General features: G+C 38.2%; 1 protein-coding gene across 2 annotated transcripts in view; it reads right to left on the bottom strand.

Moving 5' to 3' along the window:
• Positions 1 to 9,011, bottom strand: part of LOC137649167 (uncharacterized) — a 124,788-nt gene extending 115,777 nt beyond the window's left edge. For both annotated transcript variants that reach the window (XM_068382168.1, XM_068382160.1), the window contains exons 1-2: positions 8,672 to 9,011; positions 3,359 to 4,218 (exon numbers count right to left, since the gene is read on the bottom strand). In XM_068382168.1, the coding sequence (XP_068238269.1) occupies positions 3,359 to 4,218; positions 8,672 to 8,875 (1,064 nt within the window). In that variant the 5' untranslated portion in view covers positions 8,876 to 9,011. The remainder of the gene's footprint in view (positions 1 to 3,358; positions 4,219 to 8,671) is intronic.
• Positions 9,012 to 19,985: the final 10,974 nt, after the last annotated feature.

Below are 19,985 nucleotides of genomic sequence, written 5' to 3'. Positions count from 1 at the left end.
AAGAAAGGGCTTAGACACCGTCGTCTTTGCTGCAGCTGCCGGTTTCGTTGTCTTGGTAGGACGTGGTTGCTGGGGTGCTGGAGGTTTATAGGGCTTTGATGTTAGAGCCCTATGTAGGAGAGAGTCCTGGTTGGACTTCCTCCACCTCTCAGCCGCCTGCTCCACGTCCTTAGGCTCAAACAAGTTCTTCCCCATAACGGAAGAATGCCTGAGCCTGCTGATCTCGGTATTAGGGACACCGCATCTCGACGTTTCAAGATGGTGTTAGCCCACCAGTTTGAGACTTGGTGGGCTAGAAACTCGATCGTGCGAGTGCCCGAGAGTAAAAAGGTCTCCATAGCCCTCCTGGTACTTTCTTTGGACAAATCCTCTGAACGTAACAGGATGCCTAGGGACCCTAGCCAGATATCCAGCCACGAAGTGGCCTGCATGGCACACTTCGCTACCTTCTCCTGGCTAAGGATCTCTGTAGCCGAGAACGAGACCTGCCGGTTGGAGAGTTTCTCAAGAGGGACTCCCCTGGTAAGCTCTTCCAAAGAGTGGTGTAGGGGAAGAGCTAAACAAGTCTCCTCAACGATGTCAAAGTACCTCCTCTGTTGGACACAAGGAGGTGGGAGGAGTTTGTTGCCGGCGCTGGATCGGCTGGAGGAGGTAAGCTCGGAGAGCTGGGCTTCGACCTTTCTCTGGCACTCTTGACCCCTTGAGACCAGGGCAAAGCCGCACTGGCCTTCGAGGGTTTTTGAGTCCCAAAGACTCGGTCCAAGACCGTGTCTTTACCCTCACGAGGGGGAATCTCTGGATCAGCAAACCCATTGAGATTCCTCATAAGGGTCAGAACCTGCCAGAACGCATGTTCTGATTCCTGCAGCTCTCCTCCTGAAGGGCTAGCAGCGAAGTCTCCTGTCCCCAAAGGCTCTTCTTGGGGAGACTCGTGGACGTTTTCCAAGTGCTTGGCTGGCTCCGGTCTAAGCCTTGAAGATGACTTCGGCACAGTCTTGGAGTCCTTCGACTCCCTCCTGGGAGGGATGCAGGACTCCAACAACGATGGTGGGAGGCTCTTCTCCACCCCAACCCGAGAAGACTTTCCAGCGCGAGGTGGGGTTTCCCTCATTGGTGCGATGAGGGAACGCCTCACCTCACGTGACTCCCCTGAGGACAGGAAATCTTCGTCCGAAGGGGAGGGAGAGAAAGTCTGGGGGGGTTAGGAGGCCTTCCTCAAGGACTTACGAGGAGTCAGCTTCGCCCTCGGAGAAGTCACCACGTTCGAAACTCCTCTCTTCCTCTTCAGGGGAGTAGAAGCTGCCAATGATTTGTGGCCCAGCTCAGAGAAAACAGGCTTAAAGGCCTGCATGACCGCTCTGAACAGGGTCCCAAACCAAGGCTGGTGGCTGACGGCTGCGTTGTCAGAAACTCCCTCTGAAGGGAAGGGGATTGACCGATCCCTAGGAGGAGTTACCAAAGGGGGGTTAGCCTGAAAAGATGATGAAGGAGAAGAAAAGTCCCTGGACCTTGCCGGAACCTTCCCCATTGCCGGCGAGCGCGCTGTTCTGCGCTTGCGGGTGGGGGTGGGGGGGAAGCGACGATGATGACCTGGCCGCACGTTGTCCTGCTGCCTTGCGCGTGGGGGGGAGGGGGGTTGATGATCGCGCTGGGGAGCGTGCTGGCGCTCGCACGATGGGAAATGCCTGGGTCGCGCGTGAGAGACTGTTGGTGCGCGTGCGCGCGTGAGGGCGATGGCTGGAGAAAGCAGAGGGTGCGCCGAAGGAAGGTTAAGTGGTCACGCGCGCGGGCGCGCAGGATCCGGCCGAAGAGCCTGTGCGGGCGATGATACCGTTGGGCGCGCTCGCACAAGAGACATCTCTTACGCGCGGGCGCGCATGAGTGCGCACATCAGGCTGTAGAGATGTTCGTGGGCGCGCGTCGGAGATTGCGCGCGAAGGCACGCTGGCGAGGGATGGCGAGTTGGCGAGCAGGGGAAGAAATTAACTTCCCTACTGCGCCCAGATCAGAAGATCGTGGGCGCACATTACATCGTTGGCGTGGAGAGCGCTGGTGCGTAGGTGAGCGCTGGCGCGCAGGAGAACGATGGCGCTTATGGCGCGCAGCAGGTTGAAGGCGCGCAGGTGAGCGCTGGCGCGCTTTAACAGGAACTTCCTCCGTCGAAGAGCGCTTGCCCGCAGGAGAGCGCTGGCGCGCAGGTGAGCGCTGGCGCGCAGGTGAGCGCTGGCGCGTAAGGGACGTATGCACCAACTTGCGCATATGCCCTTGATGCCCCAAAGAGACCGTTGCCTGTTTTACAACAGGATGCGTTGGCGACCACAGCGCGTCAGCAGCCAGGAACGGCGACGGCAGGTCAGCAGGTCTGACGGGTGGAAGGTCGGCGTGTCCTTTATAAGGACGACCTTCCACCGAAGGAGATTGTGAACGATCTGCTGAGAGGTCCAGGGTTGTAGCTGGAAGAGTCGGAGAGTCCATGACGCCTCCGGTAGGCAACAGCTCTTGTTTACGTTAATATCACTTTAGATTTAATTCAAAACAACAAGAGCTTACATTTATACAAAGTAAAGATAATGCTCAACTTTCCAGAGGCAGAAGAGGCTGGAGAAAGCATCATAATGTTGAATAATATCCAAAATAACGAGAGAGCACAAGGGAATCACCGAGCAATAGAGCTACGAGATAAGAAATAACATGGCGCCGTTGATGACGTCATATACAGACTCGAAACAGGGAGGAGAGGTACCTTAATAACGGCTCCCCTTTTGTTTCTTGACACTTTTTCCTCTCGAAGCGTTAACGTTATTCGGGGTGAAGATAGCTATGTGGCGTGTCAAGAATACGTCCTCTGATATTATGCGATATCCCTATAAGAGTAAATTAGGGATATTCGCTCCAGGAGTTAGAATTCTGGGTACCTTAAGGTAAAAATTCTCTGGGAATATCACTGAAGTTAAATATACCCTAGGAAGCTACTTTAAAGGAACTTCCATCAGGACGACATGGCCTGAGCCCAAAAATATTTGTGAACTTTCTTATCCTGTAACTACTAAGAGTTTTGAGAAATCAATGGGCCTACACTTAAAAAATTTGTTACCGTGATTATTAGGGTCAAGATCAGATGACAAGCACCTACAATAAATCCTAAAAATTATTGAAAACGAAAAATATGGGAGAGAAGGATCGAATTCTCTCAAATAAAAATTCAATAACTATTATTAAGTTTGAAGAATCATACTGTATTCTATCACAATTTCAATAAACACTTGATACAATCTGAACAGCATCATGTAGTAATTCTGTCATAACTCTTAATACAACAGTAAGTGAAAGAGAAACCTCAGCATAGTACAGTACTCACTTGCTTCGCTGTTTGAAGGTAAGACCACATATTGAGCATATGAAAGATGGTGGATCATCATGAATACTGGAATGTTCGACAAGGTTTCTTCTATACTTGAACTTCATATTACAAGTAGTGCACACAAATGGTCTGGTTTCACTGTGACTCAATAAGTGACTTTTAAGTTGGCTTTGTCGCAAAAAGGTTTTACCACAAGTTGGGCATTTCTTGCTGTCATTTTTTGCAGGGGCTGATTCCTCTACTTTATTTGTTTGTTCCTCTGAAAGATTAGGGTCTTTATCCTTATTTATGCCTTCACAACCAGTATTATTTTCATGTTCCTCCAATGTTTCTACACATTCAGTTACCTCAATACTTCCACTGGGTTTGTTCTTATTGCAGTTGCTTCTGGAACCTTGACATACTTGTTCTGCAGATGGAGATATTTCAATAACAGCTTCGGCAGGAGAATTTTTACTGGCATCGATAGAGTGATCAATTAATTCAGTTATAATATTGTATCCAGTATCCTTAACATGTATGGACCTGTCAGATAGGTATCCCTGGTTGTCAATTTCATTAACCCGAAAGCACCCATCACCAAATGACGGAAACCTTGAAGAAACTTTGTCCAGAGGTTGCTGATTGCTCCGTTCCACATTACCACAGTGAATTAAGCTGTTAGTATCTTGGAAATAATGCTGACTGGGTGCTGTAAAAGTCAAGTCATGTACTTCTTCCAATTTTGCATTTGGAAATAGCTGATATATAGTACTTTTCTGAAAGTTGATAGCTGAATCTACAAATGCTTGAATATCAACAGCAGTATTGAAACATGCAACGCACACATGTTTAGGCATTGACTCTTCACACTCTTCCTGAAATGAAAAATCAAATTTTACAACAGATATTCTATGTCTAACTTTAAAAAAAAAAAATTGTCTTTATTAACCCTTTTACCCTCAGGCTTTTTGGAAATTTCCAACCCTTAACCCCCAGGGGGTTATTTTTTCCCCAGCACATTTTGCAGTATATTTTTTTTAAATTGCTCTAACAGCCTTAATTTTTGTCATAGAGAGGTCAGGTTGATGTCATTCTCTTGAAAAATGCCTGAATTTTCTCAAAAAATTATCAAAAAATATAAAAAACTAATTTTTATAGCATTTTTTGCAAGGACGTACCGGTACGTCCATGGGGGTAAAGGGATGAGTTTTGTGAAACGTACCAGTACGTCCTTTGGGGGTAAAAGGGTTAACTATCTAGTTAATCATGTAGTACAATTGGTATTTGCTTCGCCCTGGTCCATGGGGTTGGAACACAATGATAATAAGACAGAAGCAACAGCAAAGTAAATAAAATTTCTATCATAATAATAGAAAATATTGTACAATGGATTGCATACAAACCACCTATATACAGTACACACTTGACAAAGTTGTGAATATAAACTTAATAGTATTATTATAGTTCCGGTCAGGACAACATTTTCTAATAAAAATCTGTTTGTCTGATAGGAAAACTCCCATTTCCTTCTAAAAGGATCTTTATTTATGTGGCAAACAAATAGTTACTGAGATATACTTTTATATATCCATCAGAAATGGGGCCACCCTTTGGGAACCGGGGGTTTAGGGTAGGGAAAATATATTGGCAAATTGATATATAATGGTAAAACAAACCTCTAAAAACAAACTACTGTTCTCTAGTCTTGGGTAGTGCCATAGCCTCTGTACCATGGTCTTCCACTGTCTTGGGTTAGAGTTCTCTTGTTTGAGGGTAATAATAATAATACTGCGCATTAGCCTCTCTTCCATTTTCTTTCTACCAATAGGATTACTCCTGTTCATTTGTTTGTACAAAGACCCTATCCCTACCTTCTTCTTCCCAAGGGAGACAAGATACCTTTTTCCTCGCGACATTCAAGTATTCTACCCGATTTTTCCCAGGATATTCAAGTATTCTACCAGAATTGATCCCACTAATTCCTCTTATGTGTGTTCACTGATGCACTACTCCTATATATATTTCTCATCCATACAAGTTTAAATGTGTTACCTCGTCGTGTATTAGTCATTTTGTGCCATTTTGCCTGTGATTACTCTATTACATAGAGTACAGTAGTCAGTTCATAAGGGAAATACCTGTTTAGGAAGAGTTGGGTTCTAAGATGCCTTCTATTGTGGCGGGATGTTGCAAAACAACCCCCACACCCTTGATCACACTAACTGACAAATGTCTCCTCTGCACAAACTTTCCCCTTACGTTATCAACTGGACTCTTGGACAGAAGGAAAATGAAAACAAAACATAACCTTAACACTATATTCTTAAAAGTAAACGCAATCAAAATTATTATTATACTTGAAACTAAAGATATCATACAGACAACACAAAAAAACTTAACATACGAAATAAATAACAAATACCACATTCACATAAACCCGGAGAAAAAATATCAAAACTTAAAACTAAGATGCACCACAACCAAATATGTTTATATACTGTATATATTTTAGGGACACCAATACAGTCGTCCACACACTGCCAACTGTCTTTAATGGCAAACTACCACAGCTCTGTGGGTAACACTACACCAAGGGCCAATGTGCCATAGCTGCCTCCCTAATCGGGGTCGTAATCATCATCGTCATCCTTATCATCATCATCAATAACCGCAATCAAAATTCATTCGGTCCGGGTCATCAACATTTAACTAAATCTGAACAGTCGTATCCAGTTCCTTATCATAAGCCAGGTTGTCAATCAATATTCAAAATATAAGCTCTCCAAAGGAGGAATCACGGCTTAGAAAATCAAAACACACTTCCAACGCTGGTAAGAAAAATATATATAATCCAGCGTTCACACAACTGCCTTAAGCTGCAGTCAAATAAAAAAAGCATTCGCTCCGAAACATTCACCACTGTCGTAACCTAACTAAAAACATAAACAAACAATCTCATTTGTACCAACAGTCTTTCCCACTACAAACAATCATTCGCTAACTACCACTTGTTCTTCGGCGCGCACCGCGGACACACAAACACTCTCGCGCGATTTAGCAAAACTAAAGCAAATGGAATTCTCTCTCTCTCTCTCTCTCTCAGGATTTGGCAAAAACAAAAATTAAAATAAAGCAAAAATAAATCCTCCACACTATTCATCCTTTCATTTCTTGTTAACTAATCACAGCCCATATATATGGAAACTGACCATTAAAAAGCATACAGTAGTCCCAAAATAATGATCCAGAGAGCTTGTGAACGCAGCTCAACAAGTACCGCTTTCCAGAACATAGGGGCAGTGATGTAATGTTTTGTGGCGAGCGCAGCGAACCATGTCAGAGCAAAAACCATTAGAAGTTTTAAAAAACATTACCAAAATAATGACCAACGAAGTTTTTGAACGCAGCTTAACATGTAACGCTTACCGGAAAATAGGAGCAGTGATATAATGTATTTTTAGTGCAGCGTGCCATGATGGAACAAAAACCATTAGAAGTTTAAAAAAAGTATCCACGAATAATGACCCACGATATTGCTAAGTGGATCATAGATAATACTTTTCTTGCGGGAAAAACTGGAGAATACGAGAATAACGGGAGAACAGTTTATTTGCGACACAAATATAGGTAAAATTAATTGAAAACATTATTTACAACAGAAATTTTTTTCTATTAGAAAATGTTTTCCTGATCAGTATTATAATTTTACCCTCTTAACAACTGTGTTCTAGCTTCTGTTTGAATGTTAGCCTTGGATTTAATTTCTCATTATGAGACTAAATATACAGTCTCAAACACATGTTTCTACCCTATCATCATTCACTCAATCAGTGAAATAAGGTCATTCGTACATTCTATACCCTGATACTGAAAACAAGTAACCAAGAGCTTATGTATGTAAAATGTTGGGGCTTGGATACTGCTAGAACAAATAACTTATGGCAAAAGCATCATCTATCAGAATTTTTTTTAACTGTAATGACTGGAGCATCTTGTGGCACGTGTCAAGGTGAAAAATGGTAGGAGCAAAATGGGAATTTTTAATTAAATTCTGTAACTACGTTAATAGGGGCCACAGACAAAGGGGTATGAGGTTCTAATTAGTGTATTTGCAGAAATCTATTTGAATAAGTAATTTTTTATGTTTTAACATATGATGTACTGTATTATAATAAAACCAGGGGAGTCTTTATATAATGACAGATAGAACCTCCTGGGGAACCACGAATTACTGGAATCCCCTTGAAAATTACCGAAATCCCCTACAATATCACTGCAAACCTTTAAAAATCCATAGATAATGTGTTATTATTAATTTACATTATTCTTTAGTAAATTATTTAAATAATATGTATATTTCAAAGCATTTTTCTGTATACCCTTTACACAATATATAAAAGTGTACAAAAGGGTACAGAACCTAACAAACCCACCTAACCTAACCTAGTAGTTCCCGGGTCACAACCCCTAGCCGGGGGCAAGCCCCAGGAACCCCTTCCCAGGTCACAACCCTTGCCCCCGGACCCCCTATCCATGTCACAACCCCTAGCCAAGTTTCAACCTGCAAATATATAAAAAATCTAAATGCTAAAAACATAATAACGTATTTTAATAAAAACACATATTATTTATCAATTTCTAAGGATTTGCTGTGATATTGTAAGGGATTTCGGTAATTTTCAAGGGGATTCCAGTATTTACTGAGGATTCCAGTAAATCCGGGGAATTCCAGTTATTCGAGATATCGAACCTCCTGTGGTCATAGAACATAGCCTAACCTAAACTTCAACAACTAGCCTAACACACAACCCATGTCCACCTAATTATCCAATGACCGGGTAGTTTGTAGCGCTACGGCCAAGCGTCCTAATTTGCTTATTATCGCTCCGACTGTTATCTTGTATAGAATAAAAACGTTTGGAAATGGTAAGGACACGGCTTTTAGTATAGGTTGGGTGGGTTTTTTAAGTTAGCTTCTCCCGTCGTAATCGTAGGTAAGGAAACTGTTGTGTAAAGGGGGGGGGGGGGTCCGGGAGGGCGCAGCCCCCCTGGGTAAGGACACGGCTTTTAGCATAGGTTAGGTGGGTTTTTTGAGTTAGCTTCTCCCGCCAAAATCTTTTTATAACGACGGCCACAGTTCAGAATATTCCCGTTTTCTACGGGATCTGGCCATCACCCTACAAAGGCTCCCAATGACCCCTTAGACTGCCGTATTCTTAGCGATAGGGTTGAAAATAATGGAGTTAAGGGGCATTGCCCTCATCATACATAAAGCCAGGTAGCCATTACCCGAGAGCAGACAAAGATGCCTTAACCATAATGACATACCTGTACTTTAAGTAGTGCTGAAATACTGTCCATCAAATGGAATATACTTGAAGTAGCTGACATGCCAATGCAGTAAGTGTCTGACAGATGTAGCATTCTACCGGAATCTTGGGCTCCGCACAAGCGACACAGGAAGGCTTCCACAGAAACACCATTTCCTAAACTCGTCTCTTGTACCTCGAGGCTTATTTGGGAAGATTCCATGTCTAGCAGGATGATGTATCATCATCTTCGTCTATCATTCTTGAGCCATTTTAGGTTTTAATACTAGCAACTTGCTTACGTTATAAGGTAACCATGGTGACAGATGACGCTCTACGGCTTCAGGCTGCTTCACAGATGTTTGCTCCGAGGACAATCTCAATCTTCAAAACAAAACAAACTTCTTCTCGTAATTTATAGGACTTCGGGATTTTAGATTTCTTTCTCTCCACATATACAGTATATATATATATATATATATATATATATATATATATATATATATATATATATATATATATATATATATATATATATATATATATAGTTTTACTTTACTTGTTTTGGGTTTAAATCTAACCCTCCACTGAAGTCAAGTGAACTACTTCTCAGGCGGGTCCATATTAATCATCTAACGAAACATTTTCATTATAAATTATAAAATTCTTTGATTGTAGCATCTTCCAAATCATATGATCTTGTGAAAAGTAATGTCTTTAGTTTCTTCTTAAATCCAATTGCTCCCTTTAGGTCCTTCATTTCAGTTGGCAGTTTATTATAATGTCTAGGCGCACAGAACTGTGTGTATGTGGAAGATTTTTTTGATTTGTGAATTTGTTGGTGACGCTACAGGAAAATCCTACAACAAGCAACGATGTTCCTTGGGTTATTATGAACAACCACTCGAGCCCACCATCAGGGACTTTGGGAAAATACATCGGATGTTGCAGTTCATGTAATTTAACACAGAGAAAGTTACTTCTACATAAGATCTTTGAGTTTGACTCTGTATTAGATTTGTCAGTACTAACACCAATTCAAATTTGCTTTGACGCTACTTCGGCTTCGTCCTAGAAACCACCACTGAGATGTTGGACAGGCAAATGATATACAGAAAATATCGTTACTTACTTACTTTTACGGGTTTATTTCTCGCCCTTCATCAGACACTAAAAGTCTGTTCAGGCGGGCCTTGTGTGAAAAAATAATTTCTTTCCAGTTAATATTTTGCTCTGTATCTTATCAGTTATTTCGCTAGCATTTGCATTCAGGCTTTATAGTTTTCAGGTCACTATTATAACACTTTCTAAAAAGATAAGTCTTCAGGTTTTTCTTGAAAGCTGCCACATTTTTGCTATTCTTGACATCGAGTGGAAGGTCGTTGAACCCGGAAAGGGAGCGATAGTGCAACAATTCATTTACATACTCTATAAATTCTGCACACTAGTTTCAATCTAGAAATTAAGATCTTCATCTTCAAAGCACTTAGAATAAGGAGTGCACTTACTTTTATCAATCTTACCTTCGTTGCAAAATAAAAGATCAGCTTAGACTATAACACTCTTGAATTTAGAAATAAGATAGTAAGCAGCAGCTAGGAAAATATTGAGCAAGAACACCCAGTATTATAAAATCGAGAGAAATAGCAATGTAAATGTTAACAGATAACATGGACAAGTTTCTTGTTGGTTAGGTAACGACGATGTTGGAATCAGTAAACGAGAGAGTTAGTTTAAGGTCATAGTAAGAGAAGACGATAGTGAACGTACAGGGTTCTTGGAACCAGATTGAATCATAGGTCTAGTTGTTAAGGCTGGAACATCTTTTAAACCACGTGTCTATACGGTAAAGTTAAGTGTCAACAATAAAAATTCCTTAATTTTTGCACAATTATTGTTCCCAATTAAATGTCCCTGATAGGTTCCATAATATTCTCGATTTCTTACAGAATGATAAAGGTCAATTTCCGTATTTGTTCCCAAATTTACGTTTTAACCTTTTCCATTAATATAGGAGCAGAATACCTGTATCTAATTACTATTACTATTAAACCATATACTGTATATTAAATGATAATTCTGTTCTCTACATCAATCAATGTAAAGAAACCTAAAAAAAAAATAGTTGCATTCTTATACCACCCTCCAGCCCAAACATGAGTTCATTTGTCATTTCTAAACTGATATATATTTTTTTCAAATAAAGTCGCTGCTGATACAATTCAAATAGAATTTCAAATGCATAGAGTCCGCCCACATAATATCCTCTAATTCTATATCATAACTGTAATTATAAAGTTAACTATTACTCATTATTATTATTATTATTATTATTATTATTATTATTACTTTCCAAGCTACAACCCTAGTTGGAAAAGCAAGATGCTATAAGCCCAGGGGCTCCAACAGGGAAAAATAGCTCAGTGAGGAAAGGAAATAAGGAAATAAATAAATGAAGAGAACAAATTAACAATAAATCATTCTAAAATAAGAAACAACGTCAAAACAGACATGTCATATAATAAACTATCAACATCATCAAAAAAAAAAAAAAAAAAAAAAAAAAAAAAAAAAAAAAAAAACACTGGTTAGGCTACGAGTGGTGTAAAGACAACGATTATTCTATCATTTAAACCATAATGTCATATGATATGTAGTAGCGCAACACGAACCCCAGTATTATCATCCATACTTAACCGCTTTAAAACCCAATGCATAAATTTCATCTCCACCCCTATGTCATTAAAAATACATGAAAAGTATAATAACTACTCTATATGCAACAAATATATATAATAGAAAGGTTAGTGGTCATTAGTTCTATAATATCTAATATTAAAAAAAAATATCATCAATTTGCAGGGATATTTGGCAAATATGGTGGTTTGCGTAGAGACCATTCGCATTTCGCTTTTAATTATAACTAAAAAAAACATCAAAATTAATATTACTGGCATATTACCCTAAAAAAGAAGTCACACAAACTTTCTTCCAATCACGTCTATCATATACAAAAATTCATAATGAATATGTTAACAAAGGCTTCAATCTATGATTCGAAAATTTATACTTTTCTATCTATTAGAGAAGGAAAATCTTTTCACACGCTTCTTTATTATAAGAGATATTCAATAGTATATACCATAATTCTGCTTTTAGCGTAATCAACAAGAGATAACGTAGTTTTCACTTTTGAATATTTTCCGTATGTTCCCCTAAAATCATAGACTCCTTTATGAGTTACACACAAAAAACGAGCAAAAATGACCAAAATTCACAAATGTGACCTTGATAAATGACCTTTAGACCTTGAAGATGACCCCAGGTGGTGTTGAAAATGTTACTATTGAACTCACCATCCTCAACAACCCCCATTTTGATCCAGAGAACGTGTTTCTAGCCCTTCTAGAAGTCATTTTAGTCCAGACTCAAGTTAATCTTTCAGACTCAAGTTAAAAACCCCGAGCAGGGGACGTTCCAGTCCTTCCTTAAAGGAGTCTATGCCTAAAATATTAATAGCTTTTGTGGTGGGAATTGGTGACATATGAATCACAAATGACATGATACGGAAGGCCACTTAAGTTGATCTTGATGAAGGGAAAATTGCTTAGTATACCAAAGTTGAACTCGTTAATCCATTAAAATGTAGGAGGAAAAAAATGGCTGGCCTGAAATAGAACCTGACAACTGAGAAACTTGGTACAGAGTCGAGATCATTAAAATGTATTAGAAAAAAAAATGGGTGGCCTGAAATAGAACCTGACAACTGAGCAACTTGGTACAGAGTCGAGATCATTAAAATGTATGAGAAAAAAAATGGGTGGCCTGAAATAGAACCTGACAACTGAGAAACTTGGTACAGAGTCGAGATCATTAAAATGTAGGAGGAAAAAAATGGGTGGCCTGAAATAGAACCTGACAACTGAGAAACTTGGTACATAGTCGAGATAGGTATGACCTCCTGTTCAATCGACACATCAAATCTATATAAGAAATATCATGAATAAAAGCAAAGGTGTTAAAGAAAAGTTAAAAACATGCGAATGGACGGACAGACAAGGGTACACAATACCAGAGGTTTTGTTCTCAAGTCAGAAGAACACTTTATCAAAGATTATGAAAATGCCCTTTATATGGCAGAAGATCTTCCCCTCTTGAGGCCAGTGGTATCACACTTTAATTCCAGAGATTTTGAGAAAATAAAATTATTGTATTCTTGCCATTCTACATACTGTGAAAGTCACCAAATGGTCATGGGAATGGCTTAAGTAGCCTCATTACATACACAATTATGACAATGAAATAACCAGAGAAGAAGATATTGAATCTTGAGTTTTGAATATGCATGGTATACAGCAAGGTCTATAGAATACCATTCTATAGACCTTGGTATACAGTATGGTACACGTGAAAAGATTATGAGAGATGATTTGTTCACAGAGAGAAAGCTGGATCTTTTGGCACTTGGTGAGAAAAAACTTAACAGTGTAAGTTGGCGACAATGGAAAGATCAAACAATTATGTATTTGGGGTATATCAGGATGAAGGCTTAAAGATGGAGCAATTTTTTTATTGGCAGGAAGGCTCTATGGCAAATGAAATAGTATAAAGATATTAGTTAGTGGACTATTTGGCTAGTTTTAGAGAGCGTTAAAGGGGGATCCTACTACGAGATTTCAATAATGTGAAAGAGAAATAGAAATAGAAAGGTGTTTTTGAAAACTGTTCAAAAACAAGCCTGGCTGTTTCCAAAAGTGAATATAAATAAGAGTACGTTGGAAAGATGAAATGGTATGTGAAAGAGAAATAGAAAGGTGTTTTTGAAAACTGTTCAAAAACAAGCCTGGCTGTTTCCAAAAGTGAATATAAATAAGAGTACGTTGGAAAGATGAAATGGTATGTGAAAGAGAAATAGAAAGGTGTTTTTGAAAACTGTTCAAAAACAAGCCTGGCTGTTTCCAAAAGTGAATATAAATAAGAGTACGTTGGAAAGATGAAATGGTATGTGAAAGAGAAATAGAAAGGTGTTTTTGAAAACTGTTCAAAAACGAGCCTGGCTGTTTCCAAAAGTGAATATAAATAAGAGTAGGTTGGAAAGATGAAATGGTATGTGAAAGAGAAATAGAAAGGTGTTTTTGAAAACTGTTCAAAAACAAGCCTGGCTGTTTCCAAAAGTGAATATAAATAAGAGTACGTTGGAAAGATGAAATGGTATGTGAAAGAGAAATAGAAAGGTGTTTTTGAAAACTGTTCAAAAACGAGCCTGGCTGTTTCCAAAAGTGAATATAAATAAGAGTAGGTTGGAAAGATGAAATGGTATGTGAAAGAGAAATAGAAAGGTGTTTTTGAAAACGGTTCAAAAACAAGCCTGGCTGTTTCCAAAAGTGAATATAAATAAGAGTACGTTGGAAAGATGAAATGATGAGAAAATAGTTTTCCCTATCATGTATTAGTACGTACATAATAAGTAGAAGAGAAAGTTGATGGATGTAATGGTAAGAAGAGAAATGAGGGAATGCAATCATCATTTGGTTGAAACATAGGTTGAGGTATAAATAAATTGGAAAGTAAGAAGAGTGTAATGTAGCCATACATAGAATTAAGAAAAGTCAGTTAGAAAAGAAGTATGTGCATTGAGGATGCTAGTAGTAAATTTATGAACAAAAGGCTAGAGTGGGAGTTGATAAGGATATAAACCTATGCTACATATGGGGTCACGGGTACAGTAGGTAGTGCTTTTAAGTATAAGCGGATATGAATAGAAAATGTAAAATTAATGTGATAGAATGACGACAGTAAAGGATTGATAAAGGAAAAAATGATTTATAGAGATGTGATCATAATGTAGGAGAAAATTGCAGCTGCTGGCAGTCAAAAGTAAAGTGAAAGTAAAAAAGATGACCAATAAAATAAACACGAAGAGAATAATAGAATTAAATGCAGAGGGGGAAATCAATAAGATCTCATACTTAAATAAGCAAGTAGATAGATCCTATTGGATGTTAATTTAATGATGTGTCGATAAAGTGAGTGTTATTTATGTGACTTGTAAGCAATCGCAAGTTATTACCACCATATCATGTGGAACATCATTACATCCCTACGTGCAGGACTTTAATTATGTAATTGATTATAAGTACTGTTGTGTACCAACCGTGTGTCACACAATTGTACATAATTATTTTGTATATATTATGCTTGTATCTGCGCTCTTCCCTCGCACTAAAAAGAACCTGAATGATCATGTCTCCGTTTTGCTCTGTACCATTGTCTGTCTCTCGAATAGGTTATGTCCTGTTCCCTTGAGGTTTTGTATATAAAGGAGAGTGTTCCTTAATAAACAACTCAGTTGATTGCATCCTGCCTTTGAGTTCACAACCCTCTCTCGGCTCCGTCACAGTTGCATATATACTTCAGTTTTCGATTTAGTATAAACTACCTCGAGGAAAGTATAACTAATAGTTTATATCTAGTATTAGGATAGAATTTATTTTTTACGTTTATACTTGAGGCTAATTTGTTTGTATTTAGTAGCTAAATACAGTTCCAGTAGGCCCTTCTGCTTCCTCCGGTGCCTTAGATGACCGCGGAGGTAGCAGCAGTAGGGGAGTCAGCATTATGAAGCTTTATCTGTGGTGGATAATGTGGGAGGGTGGGCTGTGGCACCCTAGTAGTACCAGCTGAACTCGGTTGAGTCCCTGATTAAGCTGAAGGAACGTAGAGAGTAGAGGTCCCCTTTTTGTTTTGTTTCATTGTTGGTGTCGGCTACCCCCCAAAATTGGGGGAAGTGCCTTGGTATATGGATGGATGGATTTAGTAGCTAATGCTTTTTGTTGTCTTATCCCCCAGCTGTCGAGTAATAACTCTGTAGTAGAGAGGTCTACCAATAAAGCATATATGCCTACCAAACTAATTCATTATTATGCCAACTAAGGACAGCAAAAAAGTAGCAACATAAGATTGAACACCAAATGCAGTATAATCGTACAGTACTTATCATTGCAGGTAAGCACAGTGGAGCCGCAGTACCAATAACATTGACTAACATAGTATACGCAACAAATTGGCAACATAGGATTGGATGTTAAAGGCAGTACTAATAGTACTTATCATTGCAGGTAAGCACAGTGGAGCCGCAGTACCAATAACATTGACTAACATTGTATACGCAACAAATTGGCAACATAGGATTGGATGTTAAAGACAGTACTAATAGTACTTATCATTGCAGGTAAGCACAGTGGAGCCGCAGTACCAATAACATTGACTAACATTGTATACACAACAAATTGGCAACATAGGATTGGATGTTAAAGGCAGTACTAATAGTACTTATCATTGCAGGGAAGCACAGTGGAGCCGCAGTACCAATAACATTGACTAACATTGTATACACAACAAATTGGCAACATAGGATTGGATGTTAAAGGCAGTACTAATAGTACTTATCATTGCAGGTAAGCACAGTGGAGCCGCAGTACCAATAACATTGACTAACATTGTATACACAACAAATTGGCAACATAGGATTGGATGTTAAAGGCAGTACTAATAGTATTTATCATTGCAGGGAAGCACAGTGGAGCCACAGTACCAATAACATTGACTAACATTGTATACACAGCAAATTGGCAACATAGGATTGGATGTTAAAGGCAGTACTAATAGTACTTATCATTGCAGGTAAGCACAGTGGAGCCGCAGTACCAATAACATTGACTAACATTGTATACACAACAAATTGGCAACATAGGATTGGATGTTAAAGGCAGTACTAATAGTACTTATCATTGCAAGTAAACACAAGAGCCAAAGTTCCAATAGCATTGACTAACATTTCACATAAATCAAATTGACTATGTAGGAAAAGCTGATAATGTAGGAACAACAAGTACCGATGTTAAAGTAACAACAATTGTGGGAGATGCAGATTCATCTAAAGTTTTCAAAAAACCTTTTCTCAACTGATCAAGCTATCTATGAGAACTAGGTTTAAATCACTGTTTGAGATACTATCGCTAGAGAGTTGTTGGGTCCTTTGACTACCCAGACATTCCTATATTGGATCCCTCACCATGGTTATGGCTCATTTTTCCTTTGCATACACATACACCGAATAGTCTGGCCTATTCTCTCCACGTTCTCCTTTGGTCTCATACATCTAATAACACTGAGGTTACTAAACTATTCTTCTTCGTTCAAGCGGTTAGCTATTGCACTGTAATTATTCAGTAGCTACTTTCCTCTTGGTAAGGGTAGAAGAAACTCTTTAGCTATGGTAAGTAGCTCTTCTAGGAGAAGGACACTCCAAAATCAAACCATTGTTCTCTAGTCTTATGTAGTGCCATAGCCTCTGTACCATGGTCTTCCACTGTCTTGGGGTAGAGTTCTCTTGCTTGGGGATACACTTGAGCACACCATTCTACATTATTTATTTTTCTAAGTTTTTATAGTTTATACATAAAAGGCTTATTTCATTATTGTTGCTACTCTTAAAACACTTTATTTTAGTTGTTCATTATTTCTCTTATAGTTTATTTATCTCCTTATTTTCTTTCCTCATTGGGCTATATTTCCTGTTGGAGTACTTTGGCTTATAGCATCCAGCGTTTCCAACTAGGGTTATAGCTTAGCAAGTAATAATAATAATAATAATGATTACAAGGTAGACTGTTAAGTTTTACACGTGAAAGGGTTTAAAGGTAGGCATTGTTTGTATGAAGACATAAAGGGGATAACAAAACCACAAACCATCCACCCTAGCACTTCTTACAATCTCCACTGGTGTACAGAAATCCCTTTATTGTGGTAAGGAATTTCGTAGGGTTGGCCTTGATTCTAGTACTACCTTTGACCCCGTTAACCATGAGAGACCTGTTTTCAAACTCAACAGTTGGGAGTAGGTGGGTCTTTTCTTAGCATCATTATTGATTGTTTTAGTAATGGATTGCAAAGAGTTGTTTTTGATGAGCACCATAATGAGAATAGAAATGTGATACTTGGTGTTCCTCAGGGTAGTGTTCTTGTCCCCTTGCTTTCCATACTATATACACATGATATGTGGTTTGGCCTAGAAAACAAGCTCGTTGCATATGCAGATGATGATACTCTCTTTGCTTCAATTCCATCTCCTGATGTAGATCTTGGATTGCTGAATCCCTTAATAGAGATCTAGCTAAAATTAGTGCATGGTGTAAATTATGGAGCATGAAATTGAACCCTAACAAAACTCAAAGTATGATTGTAATTAGGTCGAGGACAGTGGGTGGCTTCTCAGTATCCAGATCTCAGCATTGATAATGTTTCTTTAACCCTATATGACTCTCGAAATCTTTAGTGTGATTCTTGATTGAAAATGTACTTTTGGAAAAAATATTCAGTCTGTTTCTTCTTTAATTGAAAAAATATGAGAAAGTCTTTTAAGATTTTTATGATCAATTTATTCTATTGAAGTGGTTTAATTCTTTCATTTTGCCTTGTTTCAAGTATTGTTTTGTCTGGTCTTATGTTACTGTAGTATATTTATTCAGAGAAATTCAAATATTTAGGTCAAAACTAGATATGTTGATTAAGCAAATATAAGAAAATCACTTTCCATCCTTAAGGCATCTTGAGCCTGATGAAGTAAATTATTTGGCTGAATTGTAGTTATTTAATGGATAAAATTCCGTTTAACTATAGGTTTGCTGAATTTGAGCAGTATGCCCTTTGCCTCAGATTTTACATTCACCATGTGGTTACAGAGATATGTGTAAATTGTCAGCTGTATGCAAAACTAACATTTGTTTCCAGAAAAATTAATTGAAATGAAAACAAATTATGTCCACCAAGATGTGCAATTCGATTTTTGGACACAAATACGTTGGTCAAATGATTAACCATACATTTATGATTGTGTCAAAAATATTGTCAATGTTTGGTTCAACATGGCTTTAGTTCGCCATATATGAATTACCGATCAGAATTTGGTAAAATTCATGCAAGTTTTATATATATATATATATATATATATATATATATATATATATATATATATATATATGTGTGTGTGTGTGTGTGTGTGTGTATGTGTGCTTGTGTGTGTGTTTGTATATAAGGTAATCTTCCTGAGAAGATTTTAAAGCGATTGGACAATTTATTTTAATTTTATGGAAGAAAAACAGAAAGCAAAAAAAAAAAAAAAAAAAAAAAACTAATTCTAGTACTTTATTTCTAGACCTATTGTAATAAAACTTACATAGAAATCATATGATAAGTTAAAAGATCTCTTGTATCCATTTTTTCGAAAATAGGAAAGAAAAAAATTACATGAATATTTTTATGTTTCGTAAATAAAAAGTTAAACTTAAAATTCGTATGCTCTCTTTTTCATTAAGGAAAAATCTAAATTTGCCAAAATATTTTGCTGATCTTTCTCTTTAAGATTGTATATTCACCTTTAAAATTAACCATCAATAATCAAGGCAGTTATATTAGTTTAAAGTTGTAAAAAGTTAAACCGAGAAAAACATCCGTAAAGGTAAACAATTGATCTCGGCATTCCTAAGGATAGGCTAACATTACATTAAATGTCCTGCTGGGTAAGAGTACATAAAAAGTAAATATTAAGACGCACCAAAGATTATTCCTGACTTCTATTTCTTTTTATTTTAGCTGATCTTTCATAGCACCAAATCTCTCCCCGCCCTGCAAAGGTATTAGTCACTTGACAGCGAGGGTCTCATCAGACACCACCTAACTCAGTGTAGTAAGGTTTTGAGGTCAGTAAATAAAAAATTACTGGTCTGGTATTTGCTGCTCATTCTAGGCTAAATGTCATGGGCTTTACTATCTTCTTGCTCACCAGCTTTTGAAGCCTTTTCGATTCTCTCACTAAATAAATCATTACAATGTTTGGTATAGGCACCTTTGGAAATTACTCCTTTCCCAATGAAGCCCCTTGTTTTTATGAACCCTGCTTGCCTTATTCCATTGGCCAATGATTTAGGTGTATTCTCTATGTTCACTTCACTAAATGATTGTTGTTTGTGCCCTCCTTTCATCTCTACTTTATTTGCTGTTACACTTTCCCTAAAAGTACACTTCTTTCACTTTACTTGTACATCCGTGTCTAGTTAATTCGTCAACAAAGCAAACTCCACTTTTCTTCGACAATTGTTTACTTTGCAATATACATTTGACGCTATTTTCTGTAGCTGAGACTGCGACAAAATAAATTTACCTTCCTATTCACGCAAATCATCCTCTATCACAGCACTTCCAAGTTTTACATATAGGAGGGGTGAAGTCTCAGACTCGATATCACTAGCTGAATGGGGTCGTAGATCAAAAGG

The sequence above is a fragment of the Palaemon carinicauda genome, chromosome 1 (assembly GCF_036898095.1).
Source record: "Palaemon carinicauda isolate YSFRI2023 chromosome 1, ASM3689809v2, whole genome shotgun sequence".
NCBI lineage: Eukaryota > Metazoa > Arthropoda > Malacostraca > Decapoda > Palaemonidae > Palaemon > Palaemon carinicauda.
This window is presented reverse-complemented; position numbering and strand designations above follow the sequence as displayed.